General features: G+C 43.4%; 1 protein-coding gene across 1 annotated transcript in view; it reads left to right on the forward strand.

Annotated features, from left to right (window-relative positions):
* CIB3 (calcium and integrin binding family member 3) overlaps positions 1–24688 on the forward strand; it is a 243549-nt gene that overhangs the window by 119301 nt on the left and 99560 nt on the right. The window contains exon 3 of the mRNA XM_073685820.1: positions 3515–3626. Coding sequence (XP_073541921.1) covers positions 3515–3626 — 112 coding nt within the window. The remainder of the gene's footprint in view (positions 1–3514; positions 3627–24688) is intronic.

A 24688-nucleotide genomic window follows, 5' to 3' on the forward strand; every position in this document is an offset into this window, starting at 1 on the left:
ACCTGATGGAGGTCAGTATAGATGGACTAATAGACCAAGTCCCACACACTGCTAGAAGCCCAAATATTTTTTCAGAGCTAGATGCAGAAAAAAATTATTTTTAATTTGCAACCTGATGGAGGTCAGTATAGATGGACTAATAGACCAAGTCCCACACACCGCTAGAAGCCCAAATATTTTTTCAGAGCTAGATGCAGAAAAAAATTATATTCAATTTGCAACCTGCTGGAGGTCAGTATAGAAGGACTAATAGAACAAGTCCCACACACTGCTAGAAGCCCAAATATTTTTTCAGAGCTAAATGAAGAAAAAAATTATTTTTAATTTGCAACCTGATGGAGGTCAGTATAGATGGACTAATAGACCAAGTCCCACACACTGCTAGAAGCCCAAATATTTTTTCAGAGCTAAATGCAGAAAAAAATTATATTCAGTTTGCAACCTGATGGAGGTTAGTATAGATGGACTAATAGAATGATGCTATGCCCAAAAGATTTTACTTCACTAGGTGCAGTAAAAAAATTGGTATTCTATACACAGGTGGTATATCTTGCAACATAGATAGGCTACTCCACTGACTAACACACTCTGCAATAGGCCAAAAAGGATTAGCTTTGCTAGATTCAGCCAAATGCTGTGAAAAAAACTTGCACAGCACTGGCTCAGACCTGCCTGGCAAAAACTGATAGGGACTGATGTAACCTAGTCCTGAAAAGGACTCCAATTACAATTAGTCTTTACTCCCACAACCTATCTATTTAAGAGTGCAGACCTGCCTGATAAAAGTCGTAGGAAATGCTGTAACCTAGTCCTTAAAAGGACTGCAATCACAACTATTCCCTACTCCCAAGCTATCTGTATATTTGTGCGAAAATTGGCTTGAAATTAACAAGGTATAGCGCACACAGCAACAGCGGTGCCGTCTAACACGCAGCTGCAGCAGTGAGAAAATGGTGGCGACGGGGAAAATGGCTTGGTCTTATAGGGCAAGGACATGTGACATACACTGCCAATCACACATGCCCTTGCTTGTGTGAAAAAAAGCACTTCGCTCCGTGTGTGCGCTGCTGATAGGCTGACAGATTGCACCTCCCCACTGCAAATGCGGGAAAGAGAAAAAAAAATGGAGATCTTCATTGTTCCTGCAGAGATCCATCCCCTGCCCCTCCCCCCGCCCCGCTGTACACTCAAACTGCGTATTAACATTAATTTTCATCATTACTGAGAAAAAATCCAGTTATGATTTTGGTGCACGAACAGTTATCGAACATAACCTCGAACAGCCGAATTTTTCTCAAATTGTTCGTGTTCGCCGACCGGCTCGAACACCGCCCAAAACAGCTCGAATTTGAGATTGGCGAACAGTTCGAGTAGAACAACGCTCATCTCTACTTATATACAAGTCATTATACAGGAAAGAATGTTCCTTTACATTTTTTTCCCTGTAAACTCCAATTTCTCATCAATTTTGAATGTTTTATTGCCAGTCCTTAAAGGGGTTGTCCTTTACTAGGATAACTACTTGAACTACATGTTTGGCCCTGATAAAATATAAAAACCTATTGTGAAATGCAGAAGTAGTGCTGTTGCTTCAAAAGCATCCAGCAACTATTAGAAATAACACAAGCACAGGAGACAGGAAGTGTTGTGCTTCCGAAGCATCCAGCAACTAGAGGGGTTAACACAGTCACAGGAGACAGGGAGTGTTTTAGCAGAGCCCCAGGGGGGTTGTGGGGAACTTGCTATTGTAGTCTGGCTGAGGCCAAAGAGAGAGGTGGTGTTTTATCTGTATCTGACAGAAGGCAACTGAACAGGATTCAGATCAGGAGAGAAACTAAACACAGGTCAGATAAACTCCCTGAACTAACAGTGCAGAGTATTATTGGGCAGGAAAATAAGGACTGGAAGGAATTGTGTCAGAGGGATTATCTCCCTCATCAAACCCTCCCCCCTCCATCTCCATGCAGGATAAAGAATGCTGTGTACTATTGTGTCCTTGTGAAGGAAAAGCCTGTGGTTGTGTATGCATAGAAGTGTGCTGCTAAGAGATCTAATCTGTGCTGAATTGTGCTACTGAAGAGACTGTCGTTACTGTACCTGCTTTAATAGACTTTACTGTGGTGAAGCCTGTTTCTTCAAAGAGTTAAATGGTACTGGTCATACTTGAATAAACTCCACTGTTAAATTGTTGAAAAAGACTCTTGTCAGATGTGTCTGGTCAACAATTGAATCTATCATGTGCCTGAGAGAAGCTGCAGCCTATGGTCGCCCAGTAACGGTTCCCCCAGGATTCCAAAAAATTCATGAAACCCATCTCGCCCCTATCTGAACTTAGGCGGTGTGCGTGTAACACTATACTCTCCTCCCGTGCCGGCACCATTCCAGCGGTGTCACAACTCCGTGGTCCAAGAGCTCAGGTGCTGTGGAATGACACGTGGTGTGCGGCGCTCAATCAGCACCAGCGTCACTGTCCCCACCTTTGTACGGATTGAACATCAAGAGGAAGTCTGAGCTGCATCTGATCTTTGATCTATTTTCTTCTTCATATTTAACTCGTAAAAAGGCGGAGACAGTGACACCAGCATTGAATAGACGCCAGGCACCCTGTGTCAGTCCACCGCACAAGAGCCCAGGGACTGTGAGTGTCAACACCGCTGGAACGGCACTAGCACTAGAGGTGAGTATAGGTTTGTTTATTTTATCAGGGCCAAACATTTAGTTCAAGAAGGGGTTGTCCTACTTGTGGACTACCCCTTTAAAGTGGAGTAAAAGTGTGACACCATAGTTCGCAACAGTGATCTGAACTGCAGTGTTCAGCACTTTTTCCATCCATTTCAACATTTTCACTGCCCCCCAGACCTCCTTGTAGGGTCTGCCGGAAAAATGCTTGGATTTCCCATGACTCCCATTATACTCGTTACTCGAAACAAGCATTTTCGAGTAAAATTCGAGTAACTAGCATCCAAGCATTTTAATGCTCGTTCATCCCTAGTAACCAAGTATTAGGAAAGGGTGCCTTTAATACTGTCCATGTCAGATTATTATAATATATTTCTTTTTTATTTCTATTTTAAAATATCTGCATGCATGTTGTTGACAGGTCAACTTTTTTGTTGAATGTAATTGGACATTCTGTTAAATTATTGTATTGATATGAAGTTGGTACATTTCACCTATTTCTAAAAATATTGAACTGTATTTTCTAATCGTGCATATTAATTTAAACATGCATGAAATTCATTAAGCGGCACATTAAGAGGTGGAGATTGAATGCACTTGGACTCATTAGTTTTCTTCCCCCTTAGCTTTACTCATAAAACACTTATTTTATTATCAGGATTGCAGAGCTATTCTATCATATATTTCCAAAATTAGTACACCAGCCTCATCAAATCTAAGAGACTGTTTTAATAACACATACAGTTTTTATTATGGAATCCGATAACAGATCTACTGTAAGTGTAAGGTTTATTGTTTTGTGTTAGACTTGATGGGTTCCATTTTTATCTTTCAGGCTTTTCCACAGATACAGGGACCTGGCACCACAACTTGTTCCAGACGACTACACAAATAAACCAGATGTGAGGATTCCTTATGAACTCATAGGCAGCATGCCAGAACTCAAGGTAAAGCATAAAAGAAGGAATATCTGCAAAGGTTGCCAGCTGTCACTCTAATCCAATTCTTCATTCATAATTCATCATGTGCTAATTGGCAGGACTTGGAAGATAATTGATGCCTAACATAATACACAGCAAAGACCACGGTTCTTCTTTAAGTCCCTCTCAGTTACACATTTTGAGCTAAACTGCACTCTGCTTCACCTCCCAGAGTGAAACCAAACAATAATGTTAATTGTTCAAAATTACATGAAAGTAATAACTGACCTTTCAGAGTGCACTAGAATAAATAAAAAAAAACAGAAAAAAGAGATTTGAAGGTTACTGGGGATGATCAAATCTTTTGAAATTCAAATTTGTCAACTTAGCTAAATTTTTGCCAAAAATATGATTCATAGCTAATCAATTTGCTGCAAATTGCCAGTTTGCTAAGCCTTTTAAGGGGTTTTCGACTACGAGCACAACCCTTTCTTAAACTAAATGTTCGGCCCCAATAAAAGTCTATACTCACCTCCCATACTGGCACCGTTCCAGTGGTGTCGGCACTTACGATCCCAGGGCTGTGATTCGGTAGAATGACACGTGATGCTCGGCGCTGGCGTCACTGTCCCCACCTTCGAACAATCTGAACATGAAGAGAAAGTCTGGGATCAACTACAACCTTGGCTTCCTCTTCATGTTCAATACGTAGGAAGGTGGGGACAGGGAAGCCAGCCCTAATTGTGCATCGGGCATCACATGTCATTCCACCGTATCACAACCCCAGGACCACGAGTGCTGACACCGCTAAAACTGAGCTGGCACGGGAGGTGAGTATAGTTTTTTTTTATTTTATTGGGCCAATCATTTAGTTTAAGAAGGGGTTGTCTTAGTAATGGACAACCTCTTTAATTGCCCAGAAAAGATGTGTGACACTCTGAGGTCTCCTATGACTTTATTGAACTGCTTTCAAGTTCTTTAATGCAAACACAGCTTTAGAACAGCCTTTTTAACAACACACTGCAGTAACAGACTTTAGACTATTTTATGTAAAAACGGTCCAAGATTGTTCTATTTTTGGGAGCAGATGCCTGCTTTGCAAATGTTTATACACAGAAGTACACTTTAGTGGGAAGATAATGGTACGCTTGCGGAAATGAATAATTCTCAATGGTATAAAATAACGTGTTTTATTAACCAATGTGTATCGGCATCGGACTGGTGCTTTTTTTCAAGCTAAAAATATAAATGTGCAAGACACCCTGCCAGTGAGCTTTAAAAAGGCAACAATAATTGAATAAATACCCCTGAAAAGAGAGAGATAAGGAGGAAGCGAGAGGAATGGGATAGTCAATAAAGAGATAAAAGCAAAAGGGTTTGTTGTAAAATATAGTAAAAAACAGATTACAACTAGGAAGTAAAAACAGAGAACTTGCGAAAGAGTTCATAAGAAATTAACAAAGTTAAGGAAAATGCAAAAAAGACAGGGGGGGAGTAAAAATGTAAGCAAGAAGAAAAAAGTGAGGTGGGAAGAATCTATGTGTAGAGAAAATATAGTTGAAACGAGAAGAGGGGACTAGAATCTGACTAGGAGCAGATGTGAGATTTGGGATAAAGCAATTAGTGTGTGAGGCAATAGGGAGATGTGAAATGACATGTAAATGAATAGAAGAAAAGGGGTAAAGCCATCAAAAGAACGATATTTGACGATTTTATTGTCAGAGGGGTTCAAAGTTAAGGATCAGTGAGAACCAAGAGCGAATATGTCTGTGTGTGAGTTAAATCTGTGTGAAATAGTGAGGTAGTGCAGAAAAAAAAAGAAGGCGCATGTGATGGAAAATTATAATAAAATAAACAAAAGTGAATGCAATGTTTTTAAAGGAAAAAGAAGAAGGATATCGCAGGATTAGAACTCAGAATGAAGCTGAGAATGCAGCATTAAGTGAGAGGGAAAGCAGAGAGGGAAAAGATTCAGAGAATTGGTGAAAAAGAGGGGGGTGAGATTAGAGGTGTCAATAGAAGTTAGGAAAAGGAGTACAAGGAAGAAAGATATTGGTCAAAAATATAATTTTGCAGAAGAAGGATGGAGAGAAAAACATAATAAGTGATGATGTGGATGTTAATAAAAAGGGGGAAAAAAAGAAAAGTCACGTGGAATAAATGGATGAAGATAAGAGGTGAGACAGCAAGGGAGCCGTGATACCACTATAGCAAGAGTGAGATTAAATGTACATTAAAAGCAAAGGAAAAGGGGTTCTAGATAGGAGAATAATGTGTTATGGAAACAATGAAGATGTACACGAATTTAGGGAAGTAGAAAATGATCCGACAAAAGCATAAAATGATTGTAAGTCACTAAGAGAATACATGAGAAATTTCTATTCTCAGCGCTGCGTGAGAATAGAAATTCTCAAGCAGCCCTGGTGCCGTAAGTGAGGTCACAGGAGTTCATCAGCTGATGACCTAAAGTGACCTCTCTCCCGGCAGCTAAGCACTATACACTGCAGGAGTGATGACACCCCTATAAGTGTATCGCTGGCTGCTGGATAGAGCAGTCACTTCAGTGACTGCTGATGTGACTGTTCTATCAAGATCCAATCGCCGTGGGACAATCTACATTATTTCATCACGTTGGACAGGTGAGTATTATGTTTCTTTATCATTTTATTTTTGTTACAGGAGACATGAGCTTCAGTGGATTAGGCGTTAGGTAAGTACACTGCTCATAAAAATAAAGGGAACACTTAAACAACAGAATATAACTCCAAGTAAATGAAACTTCTGTGAAATCAAACTGTCCACTTAGGAAGCAACACTGATTGACAATCAATTTCACATGCTGTTGTGCAAATAGAATAGACAATAGATGGAAATTATTGGCAATTATCAAGACACCCTCAATAAAGGAGTGGTTCTGCAGGTGAGGACCACAGACACCATCTCAGTACCAATGCTTTCTTGCTGATGTTTTGGTCACTTTTGAATGTTGGTTGTACTTTCACATTCGGGGTAGCATGAGACGGACTCTACAACCCACAGAAGTTGCTCAGGCAGTGCAGCTCATCCAGGATGACACATCAATGCGAGCTGTGGCAAGAAGATTTGCTGTGTCTGTCAGCGTAGTGTCCAGAGGCTGGAGGCGCTACCAGGAGACAGGCCAGTACAACAGGAGACATGGAGGGGGCCGTAGGAGGGCAACAACCCAGCAGTAGGACCGCTACCTCCGCCTTTGTGCAAGGAGGAACAGGAGGAGCCCTGCCAGAGCCCTGCAAAATGACCTCCAGCAGGAAACAAATGTGCATGTGTCTGCACAAACGGTTAGAAACCGACTCCATGAGGGTGGTATGAGGGCTCGACGTCCACAGATGGGGGTTGTGCTCACAGCCCAACACCGTGCAGGACGCTTGGCATTTGCCACAGAGCACCAGCATTGGCAAAGTCGCGACTGGTGCCCTGTGCTCTTCACAGATGAAAGCAGGTTCACACTGAGCACATGTGACAGACGTGACAGAGTCTGGAAACGCCATGGAGAGTGATCTGCTGCCTGCAACATCCTTCAGCATGACCGGTTTGGCAGTGAGTCAGTAATGGTGTGGGGTGGCATTTCTTTGGAGGGCCGCACAGCCCTCCATGTGCACGCCAGAGGTAGCCTGACTGCCATTAGGTACTGGGATGAGATCCTCAGACCCCTTGTGACACCATATGCTGGTGCGGTTGGACCTGAGTTCCTCCTAATGCAGGACAATGCAAGACCTCATGTGGCTGGAGTGTGTCAGCAGTTCCTGCAAGATGAAGGCATTGAAGCTATGGACTGGCCCGCCCGTTCCCCAGACCTGAATCCGATTGAGCACATCTGGGACATCATGTCTCGCTCCATCCACCAACGTCACGTTGCACCACAGACTGTCCAGGAGTTGGCGGATGCTTTTGTCCAGGTCTGGGAGGAGATCCCACAGGAGACCATCCGCAACCTCATCAGGAGCATGCCCAGGCATTGTAGGGAGGTCATACAGGCACGTGGAGGCCACACACAATACTGAGCCTCATTTTGACTTGTTTTAAGGACATTACATCAAAGTTGGATCTGCCTGTAGTGTGTTTTTCCACTTTAATTTTGAGGGTGACTCCAAATCCAGGCCTCCATTGGTAAATAAATTTGATTTCCATTGATGATTTTTGTGTGGTTTTGTTGTCAGCACATTCAACTTTGTACAGAACAAAGTATTCAATGAGAATATTTCATTCATTCAGATCTAGGATGTGTTATTTGAGTGTTCCCTTTATTTTTTTGAGCAGTGTATAATTGTTTTTGGTTAATTAAATAAATAAATAAATAAATAAATAAATAATAAATAAATAAAGGACTGTGCCATTATTTCAAATAAATTACTTTATTCTGAGTGTTTGGTGTTTTTTCTTACAATTTTACTATGGGGTTATAGACGCCTCTCCATTCCTTACCTGGGCATCATGTCAGCTGCCAATACAAGTCTGACATGAACCCCAAACCTACTGCCCCACTTGCCACCGCACCAGGGCAAGTGAGAAGAGCGGAGGCTAAGCGCCAGAATTAGCGCATCTTATGAATGCGCCATTTCTGGGGCGGCTGAGAGCTAATGTTTTTAGCCTCGGAAGGGGGCCAATATCCATGGCCCCTTCCTAGGCTATTAAGATCAGCCCGCAGCTGTCTGCCTTGCCTTTGCTGGTTATTAATTATAGGGGGGGCCCCACATCAAATTTTTTGGGGGTCCCCCATTTTAATAACCTGTAAAGGATAAGTATACAGTTGTGGGCTGATATTAATAGCCTGGGAAGCTCCATGGGTATTACCTTCTTCCCACGCTATAAATATCAGGCCCAGCTGTCCACTTTCTCTCTGCTGGTTAATAAAATTTAGGGGAATCCCACGCTATTTTTTCTGAAATGTAATCATTTATTAATAAATTACATGTACAGTAAGCTACAAACACAAAGCACTGATTATATATCTCAATCACATATTTCTATCTATCCATCCGTATATCTTTCTATCCATCTATGAATCTATCCATCTATCCATCCATCTATTTATCGATCTATCCATATATATATGTCAATATATACATATATATATAAATATATACAGTACAGACCAAAAGTTTGGACACACCTTCTCATCTAAAGATTTTTCTGTATTTTCATGACTATGAAAATTGTACATTCACACTGAAGGCATCAAAACTATGAATTAACACATGTGGAATTATATACTTAACAAAAAAGTGTGAAACAACTGAAAATATGTCTTATATTCTAGGTTCTTCAAAGTAGCCACCTTTTGCTTTGATGACTGCTTTGCACACTCTTGGCATTCTCTTGATGAGCTTCAAGAGTTAGTCACCGGAAATGGTCTTTCAACAATCTTGAAAGACTTCCCAGAGATGCTTAGCACTTGTTGGCCCTTTTGCTTTCACTCTGCGGTCCAGCTCACCACAAACCATCTCGATTTGGTTCAGGTCTGGTGACTGTGCAGGCCAGGTCATCTGGCGTAGTACCCTTTCACTCTACTTCTTGGTCAAATAGCCCTTGCACAGCCTGGAGGTGTGTTTGGGGTCATTGTCCTGTTGAAAAATAAATGATGGTCCAACTAAACGCAAACCGGATGGAATAGCATGCCGCTGCCACATGCTGTGGTAGCCATGCTGGTTCAGTATGCCTTCAATTTTGAATAAATCCCCAACAGTGTCACCAGCAAAGCACCCCCACACCATCACACCTCCTTCTCCATGCTTCTACGTGGGAACCAGGCATGTAGAGTCCATCCGTTCACCTTTTCAGCGTCACACAAAGACACGGTGGTTGGAAACAAAGATCTCAAATTTGGACTCATCAGACCAAAGCACAGATTTCCACTGGTCTAAAGTCCATTCCTTGTGTTCTTTAGCCCAAACAAGTCTCTTCTGCTTGTTGCCTGTCCTTAGTAGTGGTTTCCTAGCAGCTATTTTACCATGAAGGCCTGCTGCACAAAGTCTCCTCTTAACAGTTGTTGAAGAGATGTGTCTGCTGCTAGAACTCTGTGTGGCATTGACCTGATCTCTAATCTGAGCTGCTGTTAACCTGCGATTTCTGATGCTGGTGACTCGGATTAACTTATCCTCAGAAGCAGAGGTGACTCTTGGTCTTCCTTTCCTGGGGCGGTCCTCATGTGAGCCAGTTTCTTTGTAGCGCTTGATGGTTTTTGCAACTGTACTTGGGGACACTTTCAAAGTTTTCCCAATTTTTCGCACTGACTGACCTTCATTTCTTAAAGTAATGATGGCCACTCGTTTTTCTTTACTTAGCTGCTTTTTTCTTGCCATAATACAAATTCTAACAGTCTATTCAGTAGGACTATCAGCTGTGTATTCACAAGACTTCTACACAACACAACTGATGGTCCCAACCCCATTTATAAGGCAAGAAATCACACTTATTAAACCTGACAGGGCACACCTGTGAAGTGAAAACCATTTCCGGTGACTACCTCTTGAAGCTCATCAAGAGAATGCCAAGAGTGTGCAAAGCAGTCATCAAAGCAAAAGGTGGCTACTTTGAAGAACCTAGAACATAAGACATATTTTCAGTTGTTTCACACTTTTTTGTTAAGTATATAATTCCACATGTGTTAATTCATTGTTTTGGTGCCTTCAGTGTGAATGTACAATTTTCATAGTCATGAAAATACAGAAAAATCTTTAAATGAGAAGGTGTGTCCAAACTTTTGGTCTGTACTGTATATAGATATATTGATAGATAGATAGATAGATAGATACAGTGAATTAAATAATTATTTGATCCCTTGCTGTTTTTTGTAAGTTTGCCCAGTGACAAAGACATGAACAGTCTATAATTTTAAGGGTAGGTTAATTTTAACATTGAGAGATAAAAATATCCCCAAAAAATCAATAAAATCACATTGTATAAATTAGATAATTTATTTTGCATTTTGCAGTGAGAAATAAGTATTTGATCCCCTACAAACCATTATGAGTTCTGGCTCCTACACACCAGTTAGACGCTCCTAATCAACTCGTTACCTGCATTAAAGACAGCTGTCTTACATAGTCACCTGTATAAAAGACTCCTGTCCACAGACTCAATTAATCAGTCAGATTCTAACCTCTACAACATGGGCAATACCAAAGAACTTTCTAAGGATGTCAGGGACAAGATCATAGACCTGCACAAAGCTAGAATGGGCTACAAAACCATAAGTAAGATGCTGGGTGAGAAGGAGACAACTGTTGGTGCAATAGTAAGAAAATGGAAGAAATACAAAATGACTGTCAATCGACATCGATCTGGAGCACCATGCAAAATCTCACCTCCTGGGGTATCCTTGATCACGAGGAAGGTGAGAGATCAGCCTAAAACTACACGGGGGGAACTTGTTAATGATCTCAAGGCAGCTGGGTCCACAGTCACCAAGAAAACCATTGGTAACACATTACGCCTTAAAGGTTTAAAATCCTGCAGTGCCCGCAAGGTCCCCCTGCTTAAGAAGGCACATGTGCAGGCCCATCTGAAGTTTGCCAATGAACACCTGGATGATTCTGTGAGTTATTGGGAGAAGGTACTGTGATCAGATGAGACAAAAATTTAGCTCTTTGGCATTAACTCAACTCGCCGTGTTTGGAGGAAGAGAAATGCTGCCTATGACCCAAAGAACACCGTCCCCACTGGGACCTAGCATGAAGGTGGAAACATTATGTTTTGGGGGTGTTTCTCTGCTAAAGGCACAGGACTACTTCACCACATCAATGGGAGAATGGATGGCGCCTTGTATGGTAAAGTCCTGAGTGACAATCTCCTTCCCTCCACCAGGCCATTAAAAATGGGTCGTGGCTGGGTCTTCCAGCAAGACAATGACCCAAAACATACAGCAAAGGCAACAAAGGAGTGGCTCAAAAAGAAGCACATTAAGGTCATGGTGTGGCCTAGCCAGTCTCCAGACCTTAATCCCATAGAAAACTTATGGAGGGAGTTGAAGCTCCGAGTTGCCAAGCGACAGCCTCAAAATCGGAATGATTTAGAGATGATCTGCAAAGAGGAGTGGACCATAATTCCTCCTGACATGTGCGTAGCCCTCATCATCAACTACAAAAAACGTCTGACTGCTGTGCTTGCCAACAAGGGTTTTGCCACCAAGTATTAAGTGTTGTTTGCCAGAGGAATCAAATACTTATTTCTCACTGCAAAATGCAAATATTTTTTTTTAATTTATACAATGTGATTTTCTCGATTTTTTTTTTTGATATTCTATCTCTCAATGTTAAAATTAACCTACCCTTAAAAGATATGGATAGATAGATGGATAGATAGATATATGGATAGATGGATAGATAGATAGATAAATAGATAGATGAATAGACAGATAGATATGTGATAGATAGATAAATAGATGGATAGATATGTGATAGATAGATAGATAGATAGATAGATAGATGGATAAATAGATGGATAGACAGATATATGGATAGATAAATAGAGGTAGACACGGGAACACTTCTTGGGTTAAGCTCCTGCTGGTTTATTAGGACGCGGCATAAACCACTGCAGGGTTCCAGGAAATAAATATGGCCTTTCCGGCATAATGAGAAACAAAACAAAAATAAAGTATAGCACAGTTCATAAGTGAGCGGGGTTTCACCCTCTCTGGGTAGCACAACAAATTTTTAAGAAAAAGTCCTTCTGTGGAGCTATCTGACTTCCACACACACAGTCTGGAGACTTCCTTCTCCAAACAATCCCCAGAGAAAAAAAAAATCAATACTGGAGATTTACCTTCATCAGCCACAAACTTGAGATGGGGATATGGCGAGTAGGCATCAATAATGTTTTATTGTTGTATTACTTTGGACCACTAATTGAAAAAATCCCGAGGATATAACTTTGGTACATTTCCATTCAGTTCTGAAGATATTGTACAGTCAATGAAAAAAATGAATGGGTACCAATAATGGTAAGCAGAACTGTATATGGATAAATAGATAGATAGATAGATATATGGATAGATAGATCGATAGATAGATAGATATATGGATAGATAGATAAATAGATAAATATATGATAGATAGCTATATATACTGTAGATAGATAGATATATGATTAGATGCTCCAAATCTGGCACTTAGCCTCTGCTCTTCCCACTTGCCCTATGGCGGTGGCTAGTGGGGTAATAGGGTTGGGGTTCATGTCAGCCTAAAATTGGCAGCTGACATGAAGCCCAAGTTAGTAATGGAGAGGTGTCTATTAGTGATGAGCGAGCACTAAAATGCTCTGGTACTTGTTGTTCGAGTCGAGCAAATTGGAATGCTGAAGTGCTCGGCCCGAGTAACGAGCCCAATGTAAGTCTATGGGAAACTCAAGCATTTTTCCGGCAGCTCTCCCCGGCGGTCTGCAGAGGGCCTAAAAATTGCCCAAATTGATGGGAACAGTGCTCAAATGACATGGGAACAGCATGGGGAAGACCCCTGGAAGCATTTCTGACTCCCAGGTCAATGCTGTCAACAATGTTGCTAGAGGAATTACGCCACTTTTACGGACTCACAATAAAATATACAAAAACTAAACCAAAAATGATTTTCCTGGGAAATATGTTAAGGAACATCCTTTCCAGGGTAATGACTTGTATATAAGGCAAAATAAATATAGAAAAACAAAAATGCTCCTCCACACCTTGGGCTATGTTCACATGTAGCGTTTTTGATGCGTTTTTGCACTTTTGCATTGCTTTCAACCAAGAAAAATGCATTCACCAGGAAATGTCATTTTAACGTTTTACAACCTCACCTGGCCATGTGGTGTGTGACACATCATCAGACACATCCTGTTTCATTTATGATGGACGACTCTTAAATTCACAAAGCCTATTTTTATAGGGCCATCAGGCAGCCCTTACTATTCTTAAAGGGCCAGCAGTAAGCCCTCGCTATTGTTAGAGAGCCATCAGCCGGCTATCCTTTGTTGTTCCCATTATTAACGAGTAGGTCTCCTATACTGTTATTTTGTATGCAGTGACTGAAAGAGCTGACAAAAATTTGGACACAACCCAATACCCCTTTGAAAAGACATAGAGGAGGGTCTCAGTAAAAAAAAAGTTCCCATTATAAAGGAGCTTGTCTCCTATAGTGGTAATGCCCATGCTGTCACTGCAAGGGCTGTCAAAATTTGGGAAAAACCCCACTAACAATTTAAAGACATATAGAGCTGGGACACAGTAACGACATGTTCCCATTAGAAAGGAGAGGGTCTGCTATTCAGTTATAGGGTATGCAGTGAGTCCAACGGCTGCCAAAATTTAGGAAAAACCCCACAAACAATTTAAAGACACATACAGCTGGGCCACAGTAACAAGTATATGTTCCTATTAAAAAGGAGAGGGTCTGCTATACAGTTATAGGGTATGCAGTGAGTCCAACAGCTGTCAAAATTTAGGAAAAACCCCAGTAACAATTTAAAGACACATAGAGCTGGGCCACCGTAACGAGTATGACATGTTCCCATTAGAAAGGAGAGTGTCTACTATTCAGTTATAGGGTATGCAGTGAGTCCAACAGTTGTCAAAATTTAGGAAAGACCCCACTGTCAGGGAAATATTGAGAAATATTGAATATATTATTTCTTTCTTCCCCTGAAGCCCCCTCACCCCTCCCTCATCCGTCATTTGTCACAGGAGAGCTGACAGTCCAGCATCTGTCTCTCTGCAAATTATCCCCTACAGTAGAAGTGACTTGTAACGCTACAACCTAATTAAGAAGCGAACATCTTTCTCCCTGGCAGAAAAAGGGGGTGATTAGACGCAGGCTTGCAGTAATTTACGTGTAACTGTTGATGTTATGATCTGCAACATGTACTAAGGAAAGATAGGGGATAGCTGTCCTTACAGTAAGACTAAGCTGAATCCCTACGATGCAGCGGGCTGACTGTTCCTAGCGAACAGACCCGCCTTAGTCCTCGGCTAGTCTGAACGAAGACCTATAGCATTAAGGGAGGGGTCCCTAAAAGAGCTAAGGACTGGGCCAAAAATGGGACACCTCCTAAACAGAGAAGTTGTTGCAGAACACAAAAAGACAAACTGACAAAAGGTACTAGAGGTCCCAGAAGGACCAAGCGAACTGACAGAGAAAGGCACCGAAGCACCAAGCTAGAGAAACAGTCAAATACTGAAGTCCAGCACAGTCAGAAGGGCGGAGCTGAAATATAAAGGCAGATGGTCACGTGACCGCAAAACACAAAATGGAAAAAACAAACAGGAGGGTTCTAACAGTACCCCCTCTTTTATGAGGATCCTCCGGATCCTCCAGGCCCAGGCCTATCCGGAAACCTCCTGTGGAAAGCTTTAACAAGCCTAGGAGCAGAGAAATCATCCGCCCTTACCCAGGAGTTATCTTCGGGACCGAAACTCTTCCAGGAGACGAGATACTGTAATCTCCCTCTATGCCATCTAGAATTCAAGATACGAGAAATTGCATATTCGCCATCTTCCACCACAGGAGGAACTGTGACAGTGGCATCCCTATCTGATATATCAGCCTTTTTCAACAAGGAAACATGAAACACAGGATTAATCTTCCAGGAAGTAGGAACATCCAACCTAACAGCAGAAGGGTTAACAGCCTAAAGCACTTTAAATGGACCCACAAACTTAGGACCCAGTTTTTTAGAGGGAATCCTCAACCGCAGGTTCTTCTAGGACAACCAAACCATATCACCCACAGTAAACAAAACCTCCTTACGTTTCCTGTCAAAATACTTCTTGGACTTCTTGTTAGCCTCTTGAAGGTTGCAACATACATTAGTCCAAATTCTCTCCAAAACACCGGAAAAATTCTCCTCCTCCGGCACCGCCGACCCCAATTTGCAGAACGAACCAAAACACGGATGTCTCCCAGTACAACAAAAAAAAGGAGAACACCCAGCAGAGGAGGATGTATGATTGTTAAGAGCAGTTTTCCATTCATCACCCTCCTTCACTCATAACAAATTGTATGCCCCCCGGAGATCAATTTTAGAGAACCACTTGGCCCCCACTAACTGGTTAAACAAGTCAGGAATTAACGGTAATGGATAGGAATTGCGTACGGTAATCTTATTAATTTCACGAAAATCCAGACTTGGACGTAAACCCCCGTCCATTTTTTTAACAAAGTAAAATCCAACTGCCACACGTGACTTTGAAGGTCTAATGTGACCAGCAGCTAGGATCATTCCATTTAACTTCTGAGGCCCATCTCCTGAAGTATGTGCAATAATTTTCAACATCACCTGACCCCTGATTCAAACGCCTGAGTTCTGCTTCAGCAGATGAGATTCGATCAGGATCGTCATATAATAGCCCCATAGCAGAAAAAAATTCTTCAACAGACCTTAAACACGGATCATTAGGTTGGAGAGAAAAGGCCCACCCCTGTGGTTCATTGCGCAAAAGTGACATAATAAAACCAATGCGCTGTGATTCATTCCCAGAGGACCTTGGTCTCAAACATAAACATAGCAAACAAGCATTTTTAAAGGAAAACAAAACCTTGCTGTTTACCATAAAAAACATCAGGCAGTCCTACCTTGGGTTCGACAAAATGTGCTCCAGAACAGCTACTCACGTGTTGCTGTTGAGCCCAATCCTGGACGGAAACCATACTGATCCCCGAATTTCTTTCCTTTTAGTTTTTTTTTGGCTGGACTTACTGTTATGATCTGCAACATGTACTAAGGAAAGATAGGGGAAAGCTGTCCCTACAGTAAGACTAAGCTGAATCCCTACGATGCAGCGGGCTGCCTGTTCCTAGCGAACAGACCCGCCTTAGTCCTCGGCTAGTCTGAACGAAGACCTATAGCATTAAGGGAGGGGTCCCTAAAAGAACTAAGAACTGGAACAAAAATGGGACACCTCCTAAACAGAGAAGTTGTTGCAGAACACAAAAAGACAAACTGACAAAAGGTACTAGAGGTCCCAGAAGGACCAAGCGAACTGACAGAGAAAGGCACCGAAGCACCAAGCCAGAGAAACAGTCAAATACTGAAGTTCAGCACAGCCAGAAGGGCGGAGCTGGAAATATAAAGGCAGATGGTCACGTGACCGCAAAACACAAGATGGAAAAAACAAACACGAGGGTTCTAACAGTTGAAGCTGGCTTCCCGAGCTTCAAAAGGAAGTCTATAGTCTCACCGGCACCGATACGGAATATGGAATATTGTAATTTCCATAATTCCGATAATGATGGGACCTATATTTTTAGTGGCAGGGTCAGCCAAGCAGCGATATGTATATTTTCTCAGTGCTGTAAGCCAAACCAGGGAGCTGTGGTGCAAAAGTAGCAAAATAGCAGACTGCAACTATATCATGTGTGGTCTCTAAATGAAGGTTAAATCATAATAGAAAATATGGTACCACTTTTGGGCTTCTGGGATCAACCTGCAATAAGTTATCCCAAAAACCAGATTTTTAATGCAAACATGAAGGGCGGAGCCCCGGCCCCTGTGATGTCGGCACAAGGGGATGTGGACAAGTCTCTCCCTTAAGCATAAAATAGTTTGCTGAGGTTGGAGCAATACTCATTGCCAGGGAGCTATAGATACTATAAGCAACGGGTCACGTTCGATAACGTTCAAATCAAATCAGGGAGCCCCTCCTCCACCTATGGTGATTCGTCCCTGCGAACTGTATAGAGTAAGTTTCCTCTTTAACCCTTATTATTTTGTGTAACTGCTTATGTATTATATGTCTCCTTTGTAAAATCCTTGTATATATTTTTCCTAAATACTCCTCCCTTTTGGATTAAATATAAAATGTAATAGTTCTGTTTCTTTTGTCCTGTAATTGTTCCCTCCCCCGAAGCCATATGCGCTACCAGAACGCAGGCGTCCATCCAGGCCTGTATTATATTTCAAATCTGGACAGTCGTGGCAGAGAAAAATAATAATTGAGCTATCGTGAAGCTGACAGTGACCGTACAGAGGGCGTAAATACATATTCCATGCGTTGGAATCCAGAGGTGTGACGCCATACGCTCACCGGTCGCTTGCCGATACCTAAGAAGTGAGTAGTCTAGATAGTGTGATCGCGATTTCGGACTAAATCGTGACACAGTGACTGCACGGGGAGATATTGCGTGATCTCCCCGGTGTCATCCCTGTGGAATACCCTGACACCCACTAACTATTTAAAGACACATAGAGCTGGGCCACAGTAACTAGTACGACATGTTCCCATTAGAAAGGAGAGGGGCTGCTATTCAGTTATAGGGTATGCAGTGAGTGCAACGGCTGCCAAAATTTAGGAAAAACCCTACTAACAATTTAAAGACACATAGAGCTGGGCCACAGTAACGACATGTTCCCATTAGAAAGGAGAGTGTCTGCTATACAGTTAAAGGGTATGCAGTGAGTCCAACGGCTGCCAAAATTTAGGAAAAACCCCACTAACAATTTAAAGACACATACAGCTGGGCCTCAATAACGACATATTCCCATTAGAAAGGAGAGGGTCTCCCATACTGTTTGCCTAAGCAGTGACTGTAATGGCTGTCAAAAATTTGGAGGCATTCCAATGCCCCTTGCAAGAGACGTAGAGGTCGGAGCGCCTCCTGAAAACAATGTTTCCAATATTAGGAAGTGGGTCTCCCATACTGTTTGCCTATGCAGGGAAGCAACGGCTTCCAAAAATTTGGATGAACTCCAATGCCCCTTGCAAGAGACGTAGAGGCCGGAGGGCCTCCTGAAAACAATGTTCCCATTATTAGGAAGTGGGTCTCCCATACTGTTTGCCTATGCAGGGAAGCAACGGCTGCCAAAAATTTGGAGGGACTCCAAGGCCCCTTGCAAGAGACGTAGAGGTCGGAGGGCCTCCTGAAAACAATGTTCCCATTATTAGGAAGTGGTCTCCCATACTGTTTGCCTATGCAGGGAAGCAACGGCTGCCAAAAATTTGGATGAACTCCAATGCCCCCTGCAAGAGGCGTAGAGGCCGGAGGGCCTCCTGAAAACAATGTTCCCATTATTAGGAAGTGGGTCTCCCATACTGTTTGCCTATGCAGGGAAGCAACGGCTGCCAAAAATTTGGAGGGACTCCAATGCCCCTTGCAAGAGACGTAGAGGTCGGAGGGCCTCCTGAAAACAATGTTCCCATTATTAGGAAGTGGTCTCCCATACTGTTTGCCTCTGCAGGGAAGCAACGGCTGCCAAAAATTTGGATGAACTCCAATGCCCCCTGCAAGAGGCGTAGAGGCCGGAGGGCCTCCTGAAAACAATGTTCCCATTATTAGGAAGTGGGTCTCCCATACTGTTTACCTATGCAGGGAAGCAACGGCTGCCAAAAATTTGGAGGGACTCCAATGCCCCTTGCAAGAGACGTAGAGGTCGGAGGGCCTCCTGAAAACAATGTTCCCATTATTAGGAAGTGGGTCTCCCATACTGTTTGTCTATGCAGTGAAGCAACGGCTGCCAAAAATTTGGAGGAACTCCAATGTTGCTTTCAAGAGACGTAGATATGTTGATATGGTACATATGGTGGTGATATGGTGGTGGAGGATGAGGATGCGGAGAAGGAGGAGGACAAGGGCAAATAGATAAAATCAGGAAGCATATACCCATGTCTGGGTGTGAAGACAGAGGTGCATGGGAATAGAGTTAGACCTCCCAAAAAAAAAGACACTGAATTTGAGTTTATGTTATGCTGCTCTCATTGTTTGAGTTGAGAAGTCTGGCCCTATCCAGCCCTTGTTCATTTTTATAAGAGTCAGCCTATCAGCATTTTCAGTTGACAGACAGATGCGCCTATCGGTTAGAATTCCACCAGCGGCACTTAAAACCCGCTCTGACAAAACGCAAGAGGCAGGGCAGGCCAGGACCTCCAAGGCTTAGAGAGCTAGTTCATGACACGTGTCCTGGTTGGATACCCAATAATTATAAGGCACAGAGGAATCATGGAGGACATTGGTAAGGTCGGCAAGGTACTCCCTCACTATCTTCCGAAACTTTTCCCTTCTTGGGAGAGTACCCCGCGTCTCAGTGCCTGTGCGATGGGGGGGTCTGAGAAAACTGTCCGAGAACTTTGACAGTGTTCCCCTGCCTCTGCTAGATTGCATTTGTGTCTCTCTCGCCTGTACTCCTTGGTTGTCCAACGAACTGTGACCTCTGCCGCCAGCGTTTTCAGATGGGAATTTTTTTAATAATTCCGCAACAAGGGCATTCTGGTATTGCCCCATTTTATTAGGCCTGTCCGGCGTGGGAATAAGAGACAGAAAGTTTTCCTTGTAGCATGGGTCTAGAAGTGTCACCAACTAGTAATGACTGTCACCCAAAATTTGGACAACGCGAGGGTCATGGGAAAGGAAGCCATGTGTGCCAGACTGCAAAGAGGCAAGACTTCCGTGTCCCGAACAAGAGGACGACTGACCATGCTCTCTTCCTGATCCTCCTCCTCTTCCTCCTCCTCCCTGTCCTCAGGCCATTCATGCTGAACAGACGGTATGACAGTTGTGCAGGTAGTAATGTCCATAGCGCAGGAAACTAGCTCCTGTTCTTCCTCCTCCTCCTCTTCCTCATTGTCACCCAATCCACGTTGGGATGAGATGAGGCTGGGCTGTATGGTTCCTTGCTCCATCTCATCATGCTCCGCCTGCAATGCATGCTCTTTAATTGTGAGCAGAGAGCGTTTCAGAAGACAGAGAAGTGGGATGGTGAGGCTAATTATGGAGTCATCGCTGCTCACCATCTTGGTGGAGTCCTCAAAGTTTTGGAGGATAGTACATATGTCTGACATCCATGTCCACTCCTGAGGTCTTATGTGTGGAGTCTGAACTGAATACTGACGACCTTGTTGATGCTGGTAGTCAACAACTGCCCTCTTCTGCTCACAAATCCTTTCCAACATCTGCAATGTAGAGTTCCAATGCGTGGGGACATCTCAGATCAGTCGGTGAGATGGAAGCTGCAAACACTGCTGAAGCATGGCAAGGGTGGTGAAAGCTGTAGTAGACTTTCTAAAATGGGCACACAGATAGCGTACTTTGACAAGCTGATCTGGCAGATCTGGGTAGGTTTTGAGAAACCGCTGAACCACGAGGTTAAGCACATGGGCCAGGCATAGTACGTGTGTGAGCTTGCCTCACCTCAGAGCTGCCACCAGGTTCCGGCCATTGTCACACACGACCATGCCTGGCTGTAGGGTCAGCGGTGTCAGCCACAGATCTGCCTGCTCTTTCAGAGGTGTCCACAACTCGTCAGCGTTGTGCGGTTTGTCACCTAAGCATATTAGTTCCAGCACAGCCTGTTGCCGCTTGGCCGAGGCAGTGCTGCAGTGCTTCCAGCTTGCAACTGATGTGGTCATTTCGGAGATGGAGGCTGAAGAGGAGGAGGAGGTGCAGGAGCTGTAGAATGTGGCAGCAACCCTGACTGACCCAGGGCCCACAATCCTCGGAATCGCGAGGACGTGTTCCATCCCAAGGTCCGACTGGGTCCCGGCTTCCACTATATTAACCCAGTGTGCCATCAGCGAGATGTACAGTCCCTGCCCACAAGCTTTTGTCCACGTGTCCGTGGTTAGGTGGACTTTCCCAGTAACTGCGTTGTTGAGGGCACGTCTAATGTTGTGGGACACGTGGTCGTGTAATGTGGAAATGGCACACCGGGAGAGATTGTGGCGGCTGGGGACTGAATACCGAGGGATGGCCACCGCCATCAGGTTGTGGAAAGCTTCCGTCTCCACGAGCCTAAAAGGCACCATTTCGAGTGCAAGCATTCGCGAAATGTGTGAGTTTACTAGTGTGGCCTGTGGGCCATTGGCTTCGTAATTGCGCTTGCGTTCCAAGGGCTGGGGTAGGGACATGTGAACACTGCGCTGGGACAAAGACGTGTACGTGCTTGCTGATGGTGCTAGTTGAGAGTGTTCAACGACAGGTGCAGGGCAGGAGGCATCTTGGCATGCGCCATGGACAGGGGATTGGCATGCATGCACAACAGCGGAATAAACAGTGGTGTCACCCGCAGACACTGTTGCAGGACCCTGGGGTTCGGCCCACTTAGTCGGGTGCTCTGCTGCCATGTGTCTGATCATGTTGGTGGTGGTCAGCCTGCTAGTTTCGCTACTCCTGCTGATGATGGCCTGGCAGGTGGTGCAAATGGCCTTTTTGGAGTTATCTGCAGAGTCTTTAAAAAAGAACCAGACTCGGGAAGACCTAACAGTTGTACTGACAACTTCCGTCATGTTGGCATTACGAAGAATGCTTTCCCGCCTTGTGTCTGCGGCCACCAAGCTGCTTCTTCTTGCCTGTTGTGGTGCTGCGCTTCCCTCCCCCTGTATGCTGCTGTCCTCACTCTGTATGTCCCCTTGCCAGGTTGGGTCAGTTAATATATCATCCACCACCTCGTCTTCCACTTTCGCACCCTGGTCCTCCTCCTGACTTTCTGGCAATTGTGTCTCATCATCATCATCCACCTCTTGCGACAGTAATTGCACTTTCCCATCATCGCCTTCGTGTGACCGTGGCTGCTCCAATATTTGGGCATCGCTATACACGTTCTCCTCCTGACTCGCTTGAAGCTGGCCGGGCAAGAGGCCTGAATCTACAAATGGAAAAGTGAACAGTTGTTCTGAGTGTCCATGTGTGGGATCAGTTGTCTCGGGGCACTCAGCATGGTGGGAGGAAGGACGTTCAGGGTGAGGAATATGCGGTCCAGACTCACGGCTACTGAGACTTGACTGTATGGAAGACAGGGTGGTGGTGGCAAAGTGACTGGAAGCATTATCTGCTATCCAACCAACAACCTTTTGAAACTGCTCTGTGTTCAATAGTGGTGTTCTGCGGTCCCCTAGTAATTGGGACAGGAAGGTCGAGCGACAAGTTGTGGGTGTTTGTTGTGGCACAATTTCAGCTTGCCCACAGCCACGTCCTCATCCTCTGCATGCACCATCACCATCATGTCCACTTCCCTGTCCCTTGCCACGCACCTTGCCCATTTTAAATGGAGGACAGTATTTTCCACGTTCACGAGAAAAGGCTGATTTTGGAGCGCAGTTATATGTGATATGTCTGAGAACCAGAGAACCACGATTTTAAATAGCAGGCCTGTAATTTACTAATATTATTCCACACAGAGACTTAGTGCGAATAGCTTGACCGACACACTGCAACGTAATGAAAATGAAAGAAATGACTTATTTTGGAACACTCTTATAGGTGATATGTCTGACAGAGAACCACAGTTTTAAATAGCAGGCCTGTAATTTACTAATATTATTCTAAACAGAGACCTAGTGTGAATAGCTTGACCGACACACTGCAACGAAATGAAAATGGAAGAAATGGCTTATTTTGGAACACTCTTATAGGTGATATGTCTGACAGAGAACAATGGTTTTAAATAGCAGGCCTGTAATTTACTAAAACTATTCTTCACAGACACCTAGTGTGAATAACTTGACCGACACACTGCAACAGAATGGAAATGGAAATGGAAGAAATGTCTGAATTTGGAACAGTCTTATAGGTGATATGTCTGACAGAGAACCATGGTTTTAAATAGCAGACCTGTAATTTACTAATACTATTCTTCACAGAGACCTAGTGTGAATAACTTGACCGACACACTGCAACAGAATGGAAATGGAAGAAATGTCTGATTTTGGAACAGTCTTATAGGTGATATGTCTGACAGAGAACCATGGTTTTAAATAGCAGACCTGTAATTTACTAATACTATTCTTCACAGAGACTTAGTGTGAATAGCTTGACCGACACACTGCAACGAAATGGAAGTCAGAAATGGCTGATTTTGGAACGCTGTTATGTATGTGATACGTCTGACAGAGAACAACGGTTTTAAATAGCAGGCCTGTAATTTACTAATACTATTCTTCACAGACACCTAGTGTGAATAGCTTGACCGACACACTGCAACAGAGTGGAAAAGGAGGCCAATATTTTCCACTTTCAGTTCAAATTTCTGGATTTTTATCGCTGAAATATGGAACAGATCTGGCTTTATTCTGCAGTGAGAAAAAGCAAATGGAGCAGAAAAATGGTGTACTCTGGATTGCTTTTTAAGCAAATAACCAGGATTAAGATAAAAAAAAAATTGCCCTGGCCCCTGACATCTGGGGCTATGTTTACAAATATCTGTAATTATTACAGCAGCATCAGACATGATGTTCAATGGACCCTCTTGTGCTGTATCATACACTGCAGTCTGCCAAATACACTGCCTGCCTACCTAGCACTGATTATATGCAGCTGGATTAGTCCTCAGAAGAACTGTTAGTTCAGATGGATATATATATATATATATTTATGTCGTGGAATACCTATACTAACAGGACTTCAATGGACCCTCTTGTGCTGTATCATACACTGCAGTCTGCCACATACACTGCAGTCTGCCACATACACTGCCTGACTGCCTAGCACTGATTATATGCAGCTGGATTAGTCCTCAGAAGAACTGTTAGTTCAGTTGGATATATATATATATATGTTGTGGAATACCTATACTAACTATAAACAAGCAAATCTCTCCCTGATGCAGCAGCACCTCTCCCTACTCTGCCTGATTCCGGGGTAGATTGTGACGAGCATAGCGGCGCCAGGTCTTATATAGACCTAACGATGCTGTGCGGCCAGCCAATCACTGTAATGCCCACAACCAACATGGCTACGGCATTACAGTGCGTGGCAGGCAATCCCTGCATGTTCATTGGCTCTCTAAAGAGCGCCAAACATGCAAGGAGGGGACCCAAGTTCCCACCCAAGCAACCCGGAAATATTCGCCGAGCGCCGAGCTTGTCGAGCACAGTGATGCTCGGGCGAGTAAAATGCAGTGGCGAGCACGTTCACTCATCACTAGTGTCTATAAGACACACCCATTACTAACCCCATAGTAAAATTGTAAAAAAAAACACCAAACACCTAGAATAAAGTAATTTATTTTAAATAATGACACAGTCTTTTATTTAAGATTGTTAATTAACCAAAAACAATTATACTTACCTAACGCCGAATCCACTGAAGCCCATGTCTCCTGTAACAAAAATAAAATAATAAAGCAAGATAATACCTGCCTGACGTGATGAAATA

Source organism: Phyllobates terribilis, unplaced genomic scaffold, assembly GCF_046119375.1.
Source record: "Phyllobates terribilis strain yellow unplaced genomic scaffold, ASM4611937v1 Scaffold_1__5_contigs__length_1240528914, whole genome shotgun sequence".
Lineage (NCBI taxonomy): Eukaryota > Metazoa > Chordata > Amphibia > Anura > Dendrobatidae > Phyllobates > Phyllobates terribilis.